General features: G+C 38.8%; 2 protein-coding genes and 1 long non-coding RNA gene across 3 annotated transcripts in view; 1 reads left to right on the top strand and 2 right to left on the bottom strand.

Annotated features, from left to right (window-relative positions):
• Positions 1-1,231: 1,231 nt before the first annotated feature.
• On the top strand, positions 1,232-8,579 carry LOC134674075 (uncharacterized). Its single transcript, XM_063532128.1, has 7 exons — positions 1,232-1,513; positions 1,710-1,865; positions 5,705-5,914; positions 6,192-6,330; positions 6,612-6,772; positions 7,904-8,030; positions 8,400-8,579. The coding sequence occupies exons 1-7, from the start codon at positions 1,285-1,287 to the stop codon at positions 8,572-8,574; spliced, it is 1,197 nt and encodes a 398-aa protein (XP_063388198.1). The 5' UTR covers positions 1,232-1,284; the 3' UTR covers positions 8,575-8,579.
• A 3,085-nt stretch (positions 8,580-11,664) lies between these two features.
• Positions 11,665-14,653, bottom strand: LOC134674081 (uncharacterized). The gene is made up of 2 exons (XR_010099555.1): positions 14,604-14,653; positions 11,665-14,487 (listed from the first exon to the last, which is right to left on the bottom strand). It is a non-coding gene; the product is annotated as an uncharacterized LOC134674081 (long non-coding RNA).
• Position 14,654: 1 nt separating this feature from the next.
• The window catches only part of LOC134674233 (ring canal kelch protein-like), a gene marked incomplete at its 3' end in the record, with an annotated part of 31,689 nt that continues 29,399 nt past the window's right edge, over positions 14,655-16,944 (bottom strand). Inside the window, exons 11-12 of the mRNA XM_063532293.1 lie at positions 15,767-15,942; positions 14,655-14,768 (exon numbers count right to left, since the gene is read on the bottom strand). Coding sequence (XP_063388363.1) covers positions 14,655-14,768; positions 15,767-15,942 — 290 coding nt within the window. The remainder of the gene's footprint in view (positions 14,769-15,766; positions 15,943-16,944) is intronic.

Here is a 16,944-nt window from a genome sequence, read left to right as displayed (position 1 = left end):
CTCAGCAATCAACAATTGTCAAACCCAAGCGGATTTTTGAAATTAACGTTGTAAAATTAACTTTGTACTCATCGGGATAAGACTGAATGATTCTTAGCGCATTTCAATTTAACTTTGGAAACATTACTTCCAAGGCTGGGGTGTTAGACCGGGAGATAGTGACACATTTTACTGGGTCATTTGTACCACTTGTACTCCCTTGCGGCGGTATGGCGGCCATTTGGAACCGTCTGAAGAGTATGGCATGGTGATGTCCATGAATGGCTGCTCGACGATGATCACCTGTGCAAAAATTAGCTTGGCACAAATGATTGAATTGTTTTTTTTTAATTAATGTGTTCGCCTCAGTATGGCGGGCTGTAAGTCACACCGGAGAAGTATGGCATTACGCTACCGTCTACTTCTTTTTTATGGACTATCGAAAAAAACGAGGATTTTTGTGGAACAAATCGTTCGACACTCGTATTTTATCCGACACGTTCGACTAACGCCCACGCGATTGGGCCGCCGGTACCAGCGCTATGACAATCATTTTTATTTCGTTCATTACGTACTTAGACCCCTGACGAACCGTCAACGAGCCATACTGGTACAAATGACCCAGTAAAATGTGTCACTATCTCCCGGTCTATGTGGGCAGTTCCTTCAAAAGTTTGTGTTATCTTTGTCAGGTTCGTTGTATCAGTTGAATGCCAATTAGGTTCCTAACAAAATGTTTTTGTTTATAACTTTAACTCTTCTACTGTTATTTAGTAAAATAAGCTCTCAGCAGTAAATTGATTTTAAGAAAGTTAAATATAGATTTGTTTTGATAAGGTATTATAGTGCAAATAAATCAATTAGATCCTTCAATTTCTTCAATCGCCCACTAAACAACATACCACACTACTGGATTGAGGCAACAGAATTATTTTCACTTTCTTTCATATATGTATGTACATTTTTTTAAGACTATGTATATAAAGGCCGTAAATTTGAACGTTACCTATTAAGAATCAATTAAGTAGAATGAACATGACGATACTATATTCCTTGTTGAATACGAAACGAACACAACGAAAATAAGCTCAAAAATATGTTCAAACGTATAAAATATACCAGCCGTAATGTCTTTTGATGTCTTTCTTAATGATTTATACATTTACATCCTCTCGCTTCATTGAAAAATACTCAAACACTGAGCATGAAACCACTTAATGAAAACATGTCCATTTGAAATTGATTTTTCACACTTTCACAATCCAAAGGCTCAGTAGTATTCGCCTTATAGTGATAATAGCCACCATGATTATAAACTATTCAATTATATTCTTATTAATGTTTCAATACATTTCATGTAAAGGCTACAAAGGTGAAAGTTTTCCAGAGAAATATCTAAACCCGGAAGATGTGGTCCCTGATAGTGCGGACGCGAATTATTATTTGCGAAGTCTAGATAAGATGCTCGGATATTTCGCGAGGTTCGCGAACAAAACAGATATCAATAGGGCTTTGGGACTGTTCTATATGAAAGGTAAGCATGTTCAAACGATTAGTGCAAAAGATAAGATTTTTCGAGTTAATACATAAAGATACCGATATATCTTGAGCAATCTCTGTAATGGTTTTCGTTATATTCTGGAAATGACATTACGTAGGTACCTACTTATAATACGAACTTGAAAAGCTTCAACTAAGAAAATTGCTGGTAATAACGATAACCTTTTTAGCTATTCTCAGGAGAACTATGATCGACAACAAGAACAAAATCCAGGAGGACCAAGAGAAGTTAATAAAGAGTGTAATATTGCAAGCGGATAATATTATGTCACACTATTTTACCAACAAAATTAAGCCTCTGGACTGGGGGCATATACTGAAAAGGGGTAAGAGTCAAAGAAATCTAATGATAGATAGGCCTCCCCGTCTTGTTCCTGTTACAGTAACTGTCATAAAATACAACAATTTCGTGCATTCAGATGAAAAACACGGTATACGGCAGCAGTTGTATTACCGTATCTCCCATACATTTTTTTTTCATTTGCGTTATATTTTTCGATACGGTATATTGTTATTCTTAAAATTCTTTGAGCATTTAAGACTATATGCGGTAACGCCAAAACTCCACTGGTACAACACTGAGGCTCATCATTGAGGGTTAGGTACAAAGTATGGTCCTGCACTGATCTTGTCAGTGGTCACAATTCTGTTGAAGGACGCTTTCGCACTAGATGATTTGCTCCATTCGAGAGTGGAGCACCTTGTGTTAGATTATAAGTACCTACTAGGTAAAATACCTACCAGAGAGTGAGTACAAGAACGACAATTCAACTATCAAATGGGTCAATTTCTGAACACGATTTTTTTTCTGTCCGTGATGAAAATCGCGGGTTAGCATCAAATAATACTTACTATTTTTTTTTTACATAAAGAAACCACACTTTCACACCGGGTTCCATATGAATTCACTGATTAATTGGTTTTTAGAGTACACTTAAAAATACCTAAAGGCTCAAATTACTACTCCCGTGCCCTGTCCGAAATCTACTTTTGAGCATAATGAAAAATCCTACGAAAAATTCTACATTAGTATCACTAATTTAGTGTCAAATACTTAAACTAGATGATATTTACAATCACTGAGCACATACACTATTAACTTCATTGTGGTAAATAACTCGTGATCGAAGTTTAAATTTTGTCCGAGCGCGCGAGTAAAATTTCGTCGGCAAAACTCAAAGGGCTCTCACATCCGACGTCTGTATCTGAACCGCCTCGTGTCCCGCCTCACCTGTACTGGCAGTATTCGGCTGATTATCAAAGCAAGCGGATGTACGTCAAGCCGCGGCGTGTTCGAGCAAATCGCATAAGTATTTCGGAATCCGGGTGGGCGACAATTTTTTTCTAATTTCGATGCCCCTTATAAATTTTATTTCCCACATAGCTTTTCAAAAACAATTGTCATATTTAGGAGCTCTTTATGTATCTTTATGTAAGCGATAACATAACAGTTTGGTGAAACACGATTTAAATTTTTGGCGAATTTTTTTATTACGAATTCTAATTTCCGTGCCCAATTCCCATAGAATATTTACCTAAAACAGCTGATTAAGTGGCACGGGAATTAGAAAGTATTACATTTATTGTCAACAAAATTTTAATTGGGGGCACTGTAAGTTAATTGGCAATGTTTACGTCATATTATTATTACATATATATATATATTGGCATTGAATATATACTATATGTAATAATAATATGACGTATATCTTTCTATCTTACATTTAAGGAAATCTCAGAGAATGCACAAAATTCTATGAACGGTTTTTTAGTATAAGTACTATTACATACTTACAGGGTGGACCCGAATAACCCGGGCAATTTTAATCCGTAAGGTAAGGTGGGGTAAGACGACACTGGGGTAAGACTATCACTTGTATGGAATCCTCGTACTGTTAGTCTTGCGCCACCTTACCTTATTCATTTATCATATTATAATATTAAAATATTATATAAACATAAAACTATTTTTGGAATTATTACATATTATAATACCCGTACCTAAGGTTACATGAAACAAAATAAATCAAATTTACAATGGTTTTATTTTGTAAATTTGACAGCTGACAGCGTAAGCCGTATAAAGTTTTTTAATCTGGGAGACCGAGCTTTGCTCGGAAAACATATACCTAGCTAAAAACTCGAAAATGCGCGTTTTCCCAGAGACACCTAGCTAGATCGATTTTTCATCCCAGAAAACGCCCATACATGATCAAATTTCCCGATCCCCGAAATATGTACAAGAATTGCTCGTTTAATAGATTAGTTGTTATAAATTAGCTTTTCTAATAGGTACAAGAAAAATTAAATATATCCTATTCTTACTATATTATAAATGCGAAAGTATCTCTGTCTGTCTGTCTGTTATCTCGTCACGCTTAAGCCGCTGAAACAATATCATCTTGATAATACATATTTGGCATGGAGTTAGTTTGAGGCCTGAAGAAGGACAAAGGATCTGGGGGCACGGCAGTGCCGCCGCCAAGTCGAGCAAAACAAAGTGGCACGGCCGTACCATCAAATCTCAATAACATTCTATCTAAATAACATTTAATTTGAGCATGTAGTCTAAGAATTAATACACTTTAAAATCCCTTAGTTTTGTCACTGGCACAATCAATATTATTTTAAGGTACTTATAGCATACCCACAAGTTCCAAATTTGAAACGTAATTAGGTTTTAGCTTTTTAATCCAATAAAAATCTAATAATATTGCAATATTAGTCACGTTCTAAAGATAACTGCATAATTAAGTTTGTAATCCTATAGTAATATATGCGATAACAACGTTACCTTTTAGTTCTTACAATTAGTAGGGAAAGTAAGGGTACACTACGATGGACGATGTGAGTATGAATAAAGATGTATTATGATATGTATGTACATAGTATCAGTATGGTATGGGTATGTTTACCCGAAAAGAAGGACAGCCTACAAAAAGAGATGGGATCATTTCAATTCATGTAAAAAGATGCAAATCTCGCAACGCAGTTCTTCTACTCTACTTACTACAAAAAAGTTTTGGGATGTAATGTGAAACCAAGTCGGTTATTTTAGTCAGTGCCAGGGGGTATTTTGTAAGCAAGTTTTTTTTAGGATGATTATGATATTTTTGAGAAATTACTTAACCAACCTACACTTTGAAGATTTTCCCGCAGGGCAGGGACACCCCGTATACCTATGTGTAAAGTAAGGCGGGGTAAGACTAACTTAGTTTATTTTGATCGGGGCAAGACTAACAGTATGAGGATTCCATACAAGTGATAGTCTTACCCCGGTGATAGTCTTACCCCACCTTACCTCATATGTGTTCAAACAATTTTTTGGGTTATTAATTTATGAAGGCAGCATATTCGATTTCTTCAGATTAACTTACACAATAACTTCTTCTCACTGTGCCCCTATTTATTTCTTAGTATCATTTCCTATACGATCATATACCAGATCATACACCTTGTACCTATCTACATGCAGATACATAATGACACTTTTTAATGAATAGTTTTGTATGTAAAGACGGACAAGTTTACGAAACTACTCAAAGTATTGTTTTGAAATATGTACATTTTACTAAGAAAGAGAGATTAGTTGCCATTAAAATAAAGGAAAGGATTAGTCAAATACGTAGTTTTTAGTGTAACATACTTTCGTAGATTTGTCGTTCGAAACTAAAATTAAAGAAGGTAAATATGTCCGATGCCACTTCAGTATGGTTGCAGTATATTATTGTAGATTAAAATATACATAAATAATAGTTTTAAGTACCAAAATAAGTTAAGAAAACAATTCCCGTGCCGTGTTCTAATTTCCGTCCTAGTAAAATCTAATTTCCATGGACACACTAATTCCCGTGCCCTGACCAAAATTTTAAATTTAAATAACTTTTGTAGTTTTATGAATATTTTTATCCCATAAGAAAATTAATATTTATTATATTTTTTATCAAATTCTCAGCATATTTTTTTTTGTGTAATGTTGGTATTTCAAAATTCCATGGAAATTAGACAAAAATGTTCGTTTGGTGAAATTGACCCAAATACAGCGGTTGACCCCATCTAAATAAGCTCTACCTGAGGTGTGACATTGGCACACTTTGCGACCCATAAGAGTTAAGTTTTTAAATTTAATTTAAATGTTGAGGTTATAAATGTGACTCTTTTTCAGCTAGTCATCTTCTTATAGAAGATGATCTCCAAACAGAAGCCATTGGTGAATTTAAAGGAAACCTTTTAAAAAAATGGATTCTGAGCGATGTGTCCCTCAACGAATTTGAACAAGATATGGATAAAGTTAAATTTCCGAAAGAGACCTATTTAAAGTATACTGAGGAGGTTATAGAGTCTCAGGAATACACTATTAATATTGATGATTCAGGTAATGTTAAAGCATATTTAAACTACCCTTGACTATTGACAGAACCATGCAATTCACATGACTATTCAGATACATGCTCTTGAATCGGCACTCTTAAGGCAACCAACAAGTAACCATTTAATTAATATTAATATTTCTGGACAAATATTCTATGCCAGCAGTGGAACACACTAATAGGCTAATTTAAAAACAATCTAGTGCTGTTTGCTGAAAAATACAAGTGTAGATGATGCAAATACATCTGACGCCAGTTTTCGTAAACTATGTATTTCTCCAGATTACTGCATGGGTGAAATAATCTACAACCCCACGCCGTTGGAAGACACGCAGACCTTAAGGCCGTGCGTTTACGACCAGTTTTGCCCGCAGATCCTGTATGCGCGCGCGCCTTCCTTCTCCTACAGTCTCAGTCACAGGTTAGTCTTAAGAGGAAACGGGACAACCAGATCACCATACAAACGTCCTCATTTTCTCTATAGATATCCAATCCGCCTGCCAAGCGTGGCGATTATGGCATTCACCCCCCAAAAAAGGGGGAGGCCTATGTTCAGCAGTGGACGTCTTATGGCTGAGATGATGATGATGATGATGAAAGTATGTTTACACAATTTGATGTATGGGAAGTTATAGGTATGCCCCTTTTGATATTTTTCGAAAAACGTAAGTCTGTAAAATAAAGATTTTCTCATGTTAACAGAATGTTGAATGTTATGATGCCTCGCCACACCCGCCGCTGTTACATCCAAAACCCTGACGACGACGAACAGCTGATGGAGGCGTTATGTGCCGGCATGTACCGCGAGGCGGTGTACCTCGCGCGCCGCGGGTACTTCAACAGGGACATCTTTATGGAGCACAGTAAGGGCTCACACTAGCGTTTCCTGAGCGTTGGCTTCTAGTCAGTGCTATGGAAAGCGAGCAAGAGCCATAAAGTTGACTACAGCCCGACGCTTGGGAGATGCTAGTTTGGGTTGACTCTAAGATTGTCTCATGTTAGCATATTCACTGCCAGTGCGAGCTACGCACTACGAGCTACGCTCACGTAGCTGTTTGTTCGTAGGCTATTTTTCGGCTACGAACAGAGAAGAACCTACCTAGGGGTCGCTGGCTTCTGACGTACTCTATAAGAACGGGTATTATTAAAAAAAAATTAAAATTCAAAATTATAAAATTCTAAAATTATTAAGAGAATTGAAAATCACGTCGTTAACAGTTTCATTTGATAACCTTTTTTATAACTCCCGACTCTTTTAGTATCTACCTACTCATAGCGTAATGTGCTAGAATATTTTTATTTTAGTTTCTCCACAGAGTTATGTTATTCAGGGCATAAAAAGCTCTATGAAATAAAAGCTTTCTAGGTCACCTAGCTTTTTTCACGCCATATATTTTTATTCGATACTTCATAATTCTGCTTATACTAAACTCAGTTAAGTACCCCAATCGTGTTAGTAACGTCAGCCAAAATAATTAATTCGTGTTACTCTATAACCAATGTATCAGAATTTGTTCAAACTTCCTATGTAAGTTCAAATAAGTGGTTTTATTTGTGAGTAGGTATAATATGTCAAACTGATTAGGTATAGTGGCGGTAAGTAAATATTTAGAGCACATCAGTTATATATACTCACTTGTATTTTTAGTCGCTATTGGCGACCTGTTTGGGGCCCGTTGGGGGTCCTTCCTCAGGCTCGAGTGCTGGCGGCGGCTGCACTCCGTGCACTGCGCGCGCCGCCCGCTTCACCGCTCAATGCGCGCGCGCTGACACTTGACCCTGAGGAAAAACCCCCGACGGGCTCGAAACAGGTCGCCAATAGCGATTAACTAAACCGTTGCGATCTAAAGTCTCACGAAAGTTTAATTTCAAATAAATAGTTGTAGCACTAGTCACTGCCATGTCCCTACATCTCTGATCCTCGTTTCGACTCTCGCCAACTCTTCTTATGCTTGTTGCTCATTTGTTAAGGTGTTATTAAAAATTTGCTTCAGTCGTCCTGTGTGGCATGCTGGGTTACCAGGAGTTTTTCCGTCGTCACTGGTTCCGGAAAGTCGTCTCGTGGATCGACGAGCGAGGCTGCATCGCTGAGAACTTCAACTACGAAGCCAATCGCACTAGGTAAGGAATTATATAATTCTGTACTGAAAAGTAACTACTTACATGATAATTCATGAGCCACGCCAGAGGTACGCCACAGAGCTCGGTCTGCCGCTTTATGTATCCAGTCGCTGCCGGCCCTCCTGTGCAAGTCATCCCGCCATCTGACCAGAGGACATCCTACGATACGTTTGCCCAGACGCGGTCTCCACTCCAGAACACGCTTATGTGGCAAGCCCATTGCCAGTTCAACGTTATTAGTTTCAAAGCTATGTCGGTCACCTTGGTTCTCTGGCGGAGCACTTCGTTCCGAAAATCGAGAAACTTATTTGTACTAGCCTCTAATTTGGGCACTGTTTTTAAAGTTAGAAAAAATGATTTTTTTTTCAGATACCTGCTAGAAAAGGAGCCGGAAAGAGCGAAGAGCATCCTAGCACTGTCGCAGATTGTACTGAAGGACCCGTGCAGTTGGCACCCGATGGCGCTGAGTTTGGTAGTGCTGGCGCACGGGGTCAGACACGCCGTGCACTTTAGTGAGGCGGATAAAGTGAAAGATGAGCTGTAGAAACATTGACTTTATTAATTGCAACTTTTATATTTTATACCTTAAATCCTTATAGCTTGGCAAAATTATTTTACAAATATTAGAACAGGCCACGGTTCTTTTCTGGTTTGTATCGCAACCCGGACCTCCAAGACAGCTCTTTCCCTACATAAATGGAACGCTAATTTTGTATCACAACGTTTGATTTTATCCCATTTTGTACCCTTTGCCCAAATTTCATAGTAGCTATAGCAAAGAATGATATAAATCAATTATCTCCAACATAACTCTTCACAAGAATGTGACCTTATAAGTAATGAAATAAACCCTTGTGTCATGCTCGGCCTAGACTTCACTAACAAGGGCCACGCGTGGCTTCAGCTTACTTAGAATTAATATCCGTTACTAGGTACCTAACCCTAGTTAATAAATAGCCTTGGAAGTGAGACAGCTTGTTTCTAGGAAACATTAACTTGACTTACATAGAGGCTAATTCAGACTAATTATAAAATTTAAATTTTCCATCATAGTATTTAAACTTCTGGAACCATTTGACTTACCGACGATAAGTTAGCCAAACATAATAAAATCAACTACCCAATTTAGGTCCGTTCATTTAATGATGGAGTTGATTTCACAAATAATCCATATTTTAGTTTAGACGAATAAGTACCTATATTAATTATTAGTAAGTACCTATTTTAAAACGTTTATTTGCAATTAATACTACAAGTGATCCAAACTAATGAGGTAACTAGTCATTTATTCAAGTGAAGAAAAGAAACCGTTCAATTGTTTTAAACCTATCATTACGCATCCCATTAGCAAGTGATTTAATGAAGTGATGCTCTCAAGTGGATCAGCTCATTAAACTGTCTCGATGATTACACGTACAGTCAGCAAAATTAGCTCAGCACCCCTAGGTACAGTTAACTGTAAAAATATGGGTGCACAAATCATCTCAAAAATATGTCCCATACTTAACACTTTATGTCAGTGAATTAGGAAGGGACATATTTTTGAGTAAGTTGTCTACATCCATAATTATATTTTTTACAGTTGACTGTACATACAAATTTCTATGCAGGAGTGCTAGGCCGCGTAGCCAAGATGCCGATCGCTTACGCTCCGTAGCGATCGAAACGCAACTGTCACTGTCGCACTAATACGGAAGTGTGATAGAGAGACATAATGGTTTTCGTTGTCGAAGCGATAGCGATTGTAACCTTGGCTAGGCCGGCAGTTTCTCGAGAAAATAAACGGGAGACATTTCCATTGCAGGTAAGACTTTCCTTTAATCTTTAAATCCTTAATCTATTCCTAAACAGTAAAACATCGCTAACAGACACTATAAAAACGTCTAAGAAAATTTACTACCACAGATACTAACCTTGTTTTCCTCCATGGCTTGGCTGGTCTGCTATCGAGTTAACGTTACCCCAACTCAATTTATCCCTAACTCTGTTTATAGCAAGTCGCGTTAGGAGAAGGTTTTAACCGCAATTTATTAGAACCCAAGCAAGGTCGCTAGTGAACATCAGGGTTATAATCTAGCTTTCTAGTTGACCGAGAAATTCTTTCGTGTGAATAGGTACACCTTTTCTCAATTAAACGTGGTATAAAATAGTGATTATCAAAGTTGACTGAAATTTCAATAGTTGCAGGGTAATGAAATTATCGCCAACATCAATGTTCATTCAAATAAGTTTGCTTTCGCATTTTTATTCATATTTGTGGTATTATATCTGTTTAATCAAGGTAACAAGTGGCATGTCGATCGCTGGCAAAGGGTCAAAGCCCTGTTTGACGTTGAAACCGTTGCGTTGACGTGACCGGCAGGAAATTGAGCACCTTTACACATCATTAATCAGTTTCTTGATACGAAATTATGAGTTGGCAAACGTGACTCTTCGTAATACACGGTGTTTTTTAGGGTTCCGTACAAAAAGGGTAAAAACGAGACCCTATTATTAAGACTTCTCTGTCCGTCTGTCTGTCACCAGGCTGTATCTTATGAGAACCGTGATAGACGGTTGAAATTTTGCGCTTTAACAACAAATAAAAACAATAAAATAGATATTTATTGGGCCTCTCATCTTATCACTTCACTCCGTTAACTTCGGCCTAAGAGCCAAATTCACATAATCCGATCTATGCCTTTGAAGCACCCTATACAATTTTGGAGGCCCCTGGATTCTTGCACTTGCCGTCACCCATAGCTGCCATGCCTAGATCGATTCTTTGAAAGTATAAAATTATTTTTTTCTGAAAATTCCAATGTTATTATTACTTCTTAATACTCTGGTAGTACCTTCGCGAAAGTACCAACACACACTGTACTTAGTATATAACTATTGGCTGTTATTGTATTTAAACATTGATGCAGAGCATCAAGAAAACTACATCAAACTTTATTCAGTGTAGGGAGCGTGTATGAAACTGTAGGGGGCAGCACAGGAACCCCCGGTTTATAGGCGCCAAAAAGAATAGATAGTATCTGGGCTATAACCGCGAAAATCGAAGTTCGCAAATTGCGGGGATTTTTCTCTGTCACTCTTATTACGCCTTCGTTGGAGTAAAAGAGAAAGATCCCCGCAATTTGCGAATTTCGGTTTTCGCGGTAGCCGCTCTGATAGTATAGAGGGGTCCTGTCATGGTGAATTTTGTAGTCACAGTAAATTTACTGCCATCTATCGACACACGACTAAAACTCAAAATGAAAACGTATAAAATTATCAAAAACATGTATATATATGGATAAATGATTTTATTATTTTTATATCATTTTGATCCATGTTCATTCACTCATATGTATGTGTTAAAATTGTTAAATATGAAACGGTGTCGTCGCGCCATCTAGCCGAGTATAGGCTAAAGGTGTGTGCGGCATCTATCCGAGAATGAAGTTTTCTTGATTTCCGAGGCACGTTTTTTCCTTAGACTTTATTCATCATATTAGGCGCGAAGTATAGGTACATGGCTACTTTAAGCTTCCAATGTCGGACACAAGATGGCAAAACCTACAATGCACAAGAAAATGTAAGTGAGCTGTAGAGGGCAGCACCTACTTGGCGTGAGAAATGTCAATAAGTTTAGTAAATAAAACAAAAGTTTAGTAATGCTGTTAAATGCAGTTTATTCAGTTAAACAGAAAAAAATGCCGCTCCGTGGAGCTCCGTCCCACCACCCGCCTCTTATAATATACAATAAACTGGAAATTAACTTAATTAATGTCTTTTGACGCATGCCATACCTCTATTAAAGATTCATTGATTGGACAGCCGCCATCAGATATATCGGAGCGGCCGAGGTGCTCAAAAATATCTGAACATGCACCTTGACAATATGTAGAGGCGTGTTCAGATATTATGAGCTTGGCCGCTGTTATATATCTGATGGCGTGTAGTGGATGTGTAGTCTAAATATAAATTCGTGCTTCCAATTTAACAGCTAATGAAGCTGTGCGGACATTAAGCGGTAACATTGAAGTTGACTTTTGACAATTCAGTTATAATTATGTTAGCGAAATGGCACTCTCTAGGACCTTTACCAAAGTCAAAGCCATTCCACAGAATAAATAATAGTACTAAGTACAGAAGACTCACTCTCTAACAAAACGCGTCTGTCACGATCAGCACAGATATGGCCGCTAGGTGGCGACAGCGCCACGCGCGGCTTATGGCAAACCCCAAAATTGGGGTCGAACGGATGTACTTTTAGCTACTTGTAGCAAAGCGACGAAATCGCGGAGTGAGCCACGCCTGGCCATTCCAACAAAATTAACTATACACATACCAAAATTCATTATACATTATTAGCGAGAGAAAACGTGTACTCTCATAGGTACGCCATCATCAGCTGTCAAACTAGAAAGCACTTTTTTAGACTTTAGTCTCTAATACAATTAACTTTTTGCTCTATCATATAAACACTTCATTCCACAGTACTAACACAGAGTGCTACTAGGCTAGCCACGAGGTGCCTTGACCGATCCGTCCAGATCTTAGTCGTTATCAGATATATCGGAGCGGCCAAGGTGCTCACAAATATTTGAACACGCCTCTATTGTCAAGGCGGTAGAGTGCGTTATAGTTCGAGGTATAGCGCGCGTGCGGTGCGCGAATGATTCGCGAACTTTCACCAGATCTGGACGCATCTTTACGTTACTCGATATATAAATGCATGCACCTGCCCATGTGCAAGTCGCTATAAACACATATCGGGGCGGTCTTATGCCCTTTGTGTCGATGTATATGAATTTTATTCAATACAATATGCTAACATGATTTCTCTTTTGACAGAAGGGATTTCAAATCAGACAGTAAGCGCCAAATAATATTGACAGACAAAGAGACACAATTTTTGAAGTGAAAACTTCTTTAGCGGCGCTGTGCACTTTTTGTGATGGGGAAAAAATGTTTAACTCGCGACAGGTCACGTGACCGTAAGATTCGTAAGACGTAAGACGGACACGTGACCTGATCGAAAAACTGTTACAATGTCATTGAGTTTTCACTTCTGCCGGCACTCCCGGAGTTCAACCCGTTGTTTTGTTTTTTGTTTTTGATATGCTTCAACACATAATTTTACTTACATTATGTTTTTATGTGATAGGCCCCTAGTGGCTATTCTATAAAGATGATCAATCGACAATTCCATATACAATACATTTTGTGAAGACGTGATCCCTATATATACTTTGCAATTAAAATAAATATAATTCATTGGTCTTTTAAAACGAATTTTATCTATAATAGGACGTTTAAAATAGTACTAAAAACGTGTACAACACCCAGAGGTACTAGCACGCAAATTCTTATGCGACAAATACGACAGTGAAAACCGGTACATTTAAAAAATTGTAAACATAGCGAAGCCATGTACATGAGACCGGATTTACACGATACATAGCGTCTAACGCGTGTATATAATATACGTAGGTAATATATAGCTACGCGCACACTAATTTCTAACGAATTTGCAAACGCGTGAGGGCATTTCCCGAAAAAAGTGTATATTTCTGAGTTAATTTTGAGGTTTTTCTTACTCGTCTGTTTATTATTGGTACCAGATTGCGTATATAAAATATCGGCAAAAAATGCATATAAAACGTGTCGATATGGAATGGATACTTGTATTTCATATTAAAATCACGAGAAGAAAAATCACAGAAAATTAAATTCTGGATATTTATGTACACTTATTTTGGGAATCGCCCATAAAGGCTTCGTCTCGCGAATAATTTTGAGGTAGAGTTCAATTTCACTAAGTCGCGATCACAATAAATTATTCTAAAACATTAATAATACGGGTGCCCCTCATTGCATAGTATCATCCTTTCGCATAATTATTTACCAGTCTAAAATATTCCAGAAAATATAACACATGTTTCATTGGCCAACTGGTATATTAGACATGGAAAGTCAAGATTTGAACCATTATAATGATAAATTCACAAGATTGCACTGACACTGTGCTATATATTATTTAGCTGTGTATATCTGTAGTATCATCTATAGTAACCGTGTATGGCAATTATTGGATTTTGAACGAATCCATGTCTATTAGAAAAGTTGCTTGTGAAATACAGCAGTGATGTATCATTTTAAAAATTATGCGAAAATAAAGATACTTGAAGGCTATCGCAGACAACTGAGTTACCGTCCACATAATCAATGATTACGTGGCCGTTGTTAAAAACCGGAACAAGATGGCAGCGAATTTAATGCAATAAATGCGACTTTGACGACTTTAGTTCAGCTGTCAAAAAACATCCACGAAATCTTCGCATCAAACAATAACTCAGTTGTCTATGGTATGAAGGGGGTCCTAATAATACTCATTGCTTGATGCTGAAGCGTGTTTTTGTCTTCGTCACTCGTTACTGCAGTGAGAAGGACGACACGATGGCTAGTTATGCGCGGTCGCTTCGTTCTGAAAAAAAAAAGACGAGCGAGTGAGTCATCGTCAATCTGTAGTTTAGACGCCATGATTATTTAAATTAAATCTAACCCTTTATCTATCCTCTGCATTACGTGAGCTGTATTTACCTGTCCGTTTTCCTCTGGCCGGTCGGCCCCGCTCTGCGGGTGCTGCTCGGCCCCGCTCGGCGGGTGCTGCTCGGCCCCGCTCGGCGGGTGCTGCTCGCTGAGCGCGCGGCACACGGGCGGCGGGGACCCGCTAGGCGGGTTCGGCTCACTCAGGGTACGCGCCACCTGTGGTGAAAATATCCATAAAATTGAAATAAAATTATATATACGATATAAACGCTGAAAAGTGCATGATCAAAATAAAATCCTACAAGGTACTTTGATGGGCACAGGAGGATAGGCGTGTTTGTCGTGATTCTTTTCACAGGCGCAGTATTTTCGGCATTTTTATTTTTACACACTTGATGGTATTCCATCGGTCCAATATCTTAGTTTAACGTGTATTTGGTCTCACATTTTGCATAATGAGAGTGAGAGTCAATGCACATTGGACAAAGAAATACCACATTTAGACGCTGGTGGAATAGTAGCTTCGTAAATATATCTTAGTACATTTTTCTGACTATAGAATTTTTCAAACAGGAAGGGTACAGTGATAGTTGTCATCTCCATACAATTTATAACTTAAAAACGCCAAATCTCATCAGATGACATCTATCACCGAGGGTACGCTCCGGTTTGAAAAATACTATAACGACTGCATGACATATGGAAGCCAAATATAATTAATTAAGTCATGGGACTAGTTGACTACCAAAGCACTGCAGTGCAGTAATATTTAGTGGCATCCATGTTTCCGTGGCTTCAGGTAAGGGTGAGGGCATATTTAGACGGCGCGCGAACTCGCATGCGATGTTAGTTACATTGGGGCTGTACGTTTGGACGCTGAATTGGTTCAACCGACTGATCAAAAACCGCAATAATAATAAATATTGGAGACATCTTACACAGATCAACCTAGCCCCAAACTAAGCAAAGCTTGTACACAAATACTTATACAAATAAATACATACTTATATACATAGATAACACCCATGACTCAGGAACAAATATTAGTGTTCATCACACAAATAAATGCCCTTACTGGGATTCGAACCCGGGACCATCGGCTTCGCAGGCAGGGTCACTACCCACTAGGCCAGACCGGTCGTCATGTAATGAAACTCGCATGCGAGTTCTCGCATCGTCTAAGTGACCCCTTAGGTAAGGGGAAGGCCACATACTTGGGGCGGGTCGGCCAGCATGGTCCAGTCGGCGTCGGGCCGGGGCAGCCACTCGACGCAGGCCAGGAACTCGCGGCCGGAGAAGCCGCCGGCCGCGTACAGCGCGCCGCCCAGCTCCGCCACGCCCAGCCCGGCGCGCGCGCGCCGCAGCGGCGGGCCCGCCTGCCAAGTGCCTCCTGGATGCAAATACGACTTAGATATAGGGTCAATGAGCTAATTTTCGTCCACTTGACGGAAGAGCAAATAATATATTTCATTTTTAATTTGCTACTTGCGTAATATCATTTTATGTAGATAGATATATTGTTTAAACATTAAGGGTTGCAACAAGTCCAAATTTGTGTGGCAATGTAGGATTATATTAAGAGTGCTATTACATTTCGGGGTTGAGCGAGTTTAGGTATTTTACGCGCTGCGGCAGGCCGTGCGAGCTCAGTATTCCGATCCCTTTTACCACACTCGCACTACAATGATGGATTAAACATTCTTGATCCTTCGCGAAGCATATTGAAATCAACCATAACAACACTAACTGTACTTAACTTATAAAGTCCTAAAACTGTTATTTGGTAAGTACGAAAATACTAAATGCAGTGCAAATGTACATAGGGGCTGTTCATAAATTACGTCATCTATTTTTGACCCCCCCATCCCTCAAATCATCCAAAAATCATGCTTCGGATGACTCTGTTTCCTCCTACGTCATGCTACCATCATCCGATGTCCAGACCCCCCCCCCCCCTCCTCCCATTTGAAACGACGTAATTTATGAATAGCCCCATACTCGTACTTATGAACGTATATTACTCGAAAGAAATTATAGGTACTCGCTTATTTACAAGAAACAAGTTACAAGAAACTGAAGATACACAGGGTCTGATGATGGAGCTGGAAGGTGGCCACGGGTACCAGTCTATCATGTAACTAAACCACTTCGTGTTTGGGCTCGTTTGATTCGTCTTAACAAGATCTTTGACACTGAAGATACACAGGGTCTGATGATGGAGCTGGAAGGAGGCCACGGGTACCAGTCTCTCATGTAACTAAACAATTTCGTGTTTGGGCTCGTTTGATTCGTCTCAACAAGATCTTTGACACAATGACACAAGACAGTACTCAGGGTCTGATGATGGAGCTGGAAGGTGGTCACCATTACCAATCAACCATACAACTAAACC

This window comes from Cydia fagiglandana, chromosome 19 (genome assembly GCF_963556715.1).
Source record: "Cydia fagiglandana chromosome 19, ilCydFagi1.1, whole genome shotgun sequence".
Classification (NCBI taxonomy): domain Eukaryota; kingdom Metazoa; phylum Arthropoda; class Insecta; order Lepidoptera; family Tortricidae; genus Cydia; species Cydia fagiglandana.
This window is presented reverse-complemented; position numbering and strand designations above follow the sequence as displayed.

Bases quoted from the DNA above. Each gene is read 5' to 3' on its own strand.
- LOC134674075 (XM_063532128.1), top strand. From the start codon at position 1,285: ATGATTATAAACTATTCAATTATATTCTTATTAATGTTTCAATACATT. The intron at 6,773-7,903 runs GTAAGGGCTCAC...AATTTGCTTCAG, and splicing joins GGACATCTTTATGGAGCACA to TCGTCCTGTGTGGCATGCTG. The intron at 8,031-8,399 runs GTAAGGAATTAT...TTTTTTTTTCAG, and splicing joins TACGAAGCCAATCGCACTAG to ATACCTGCTAGAAAAGGAGC.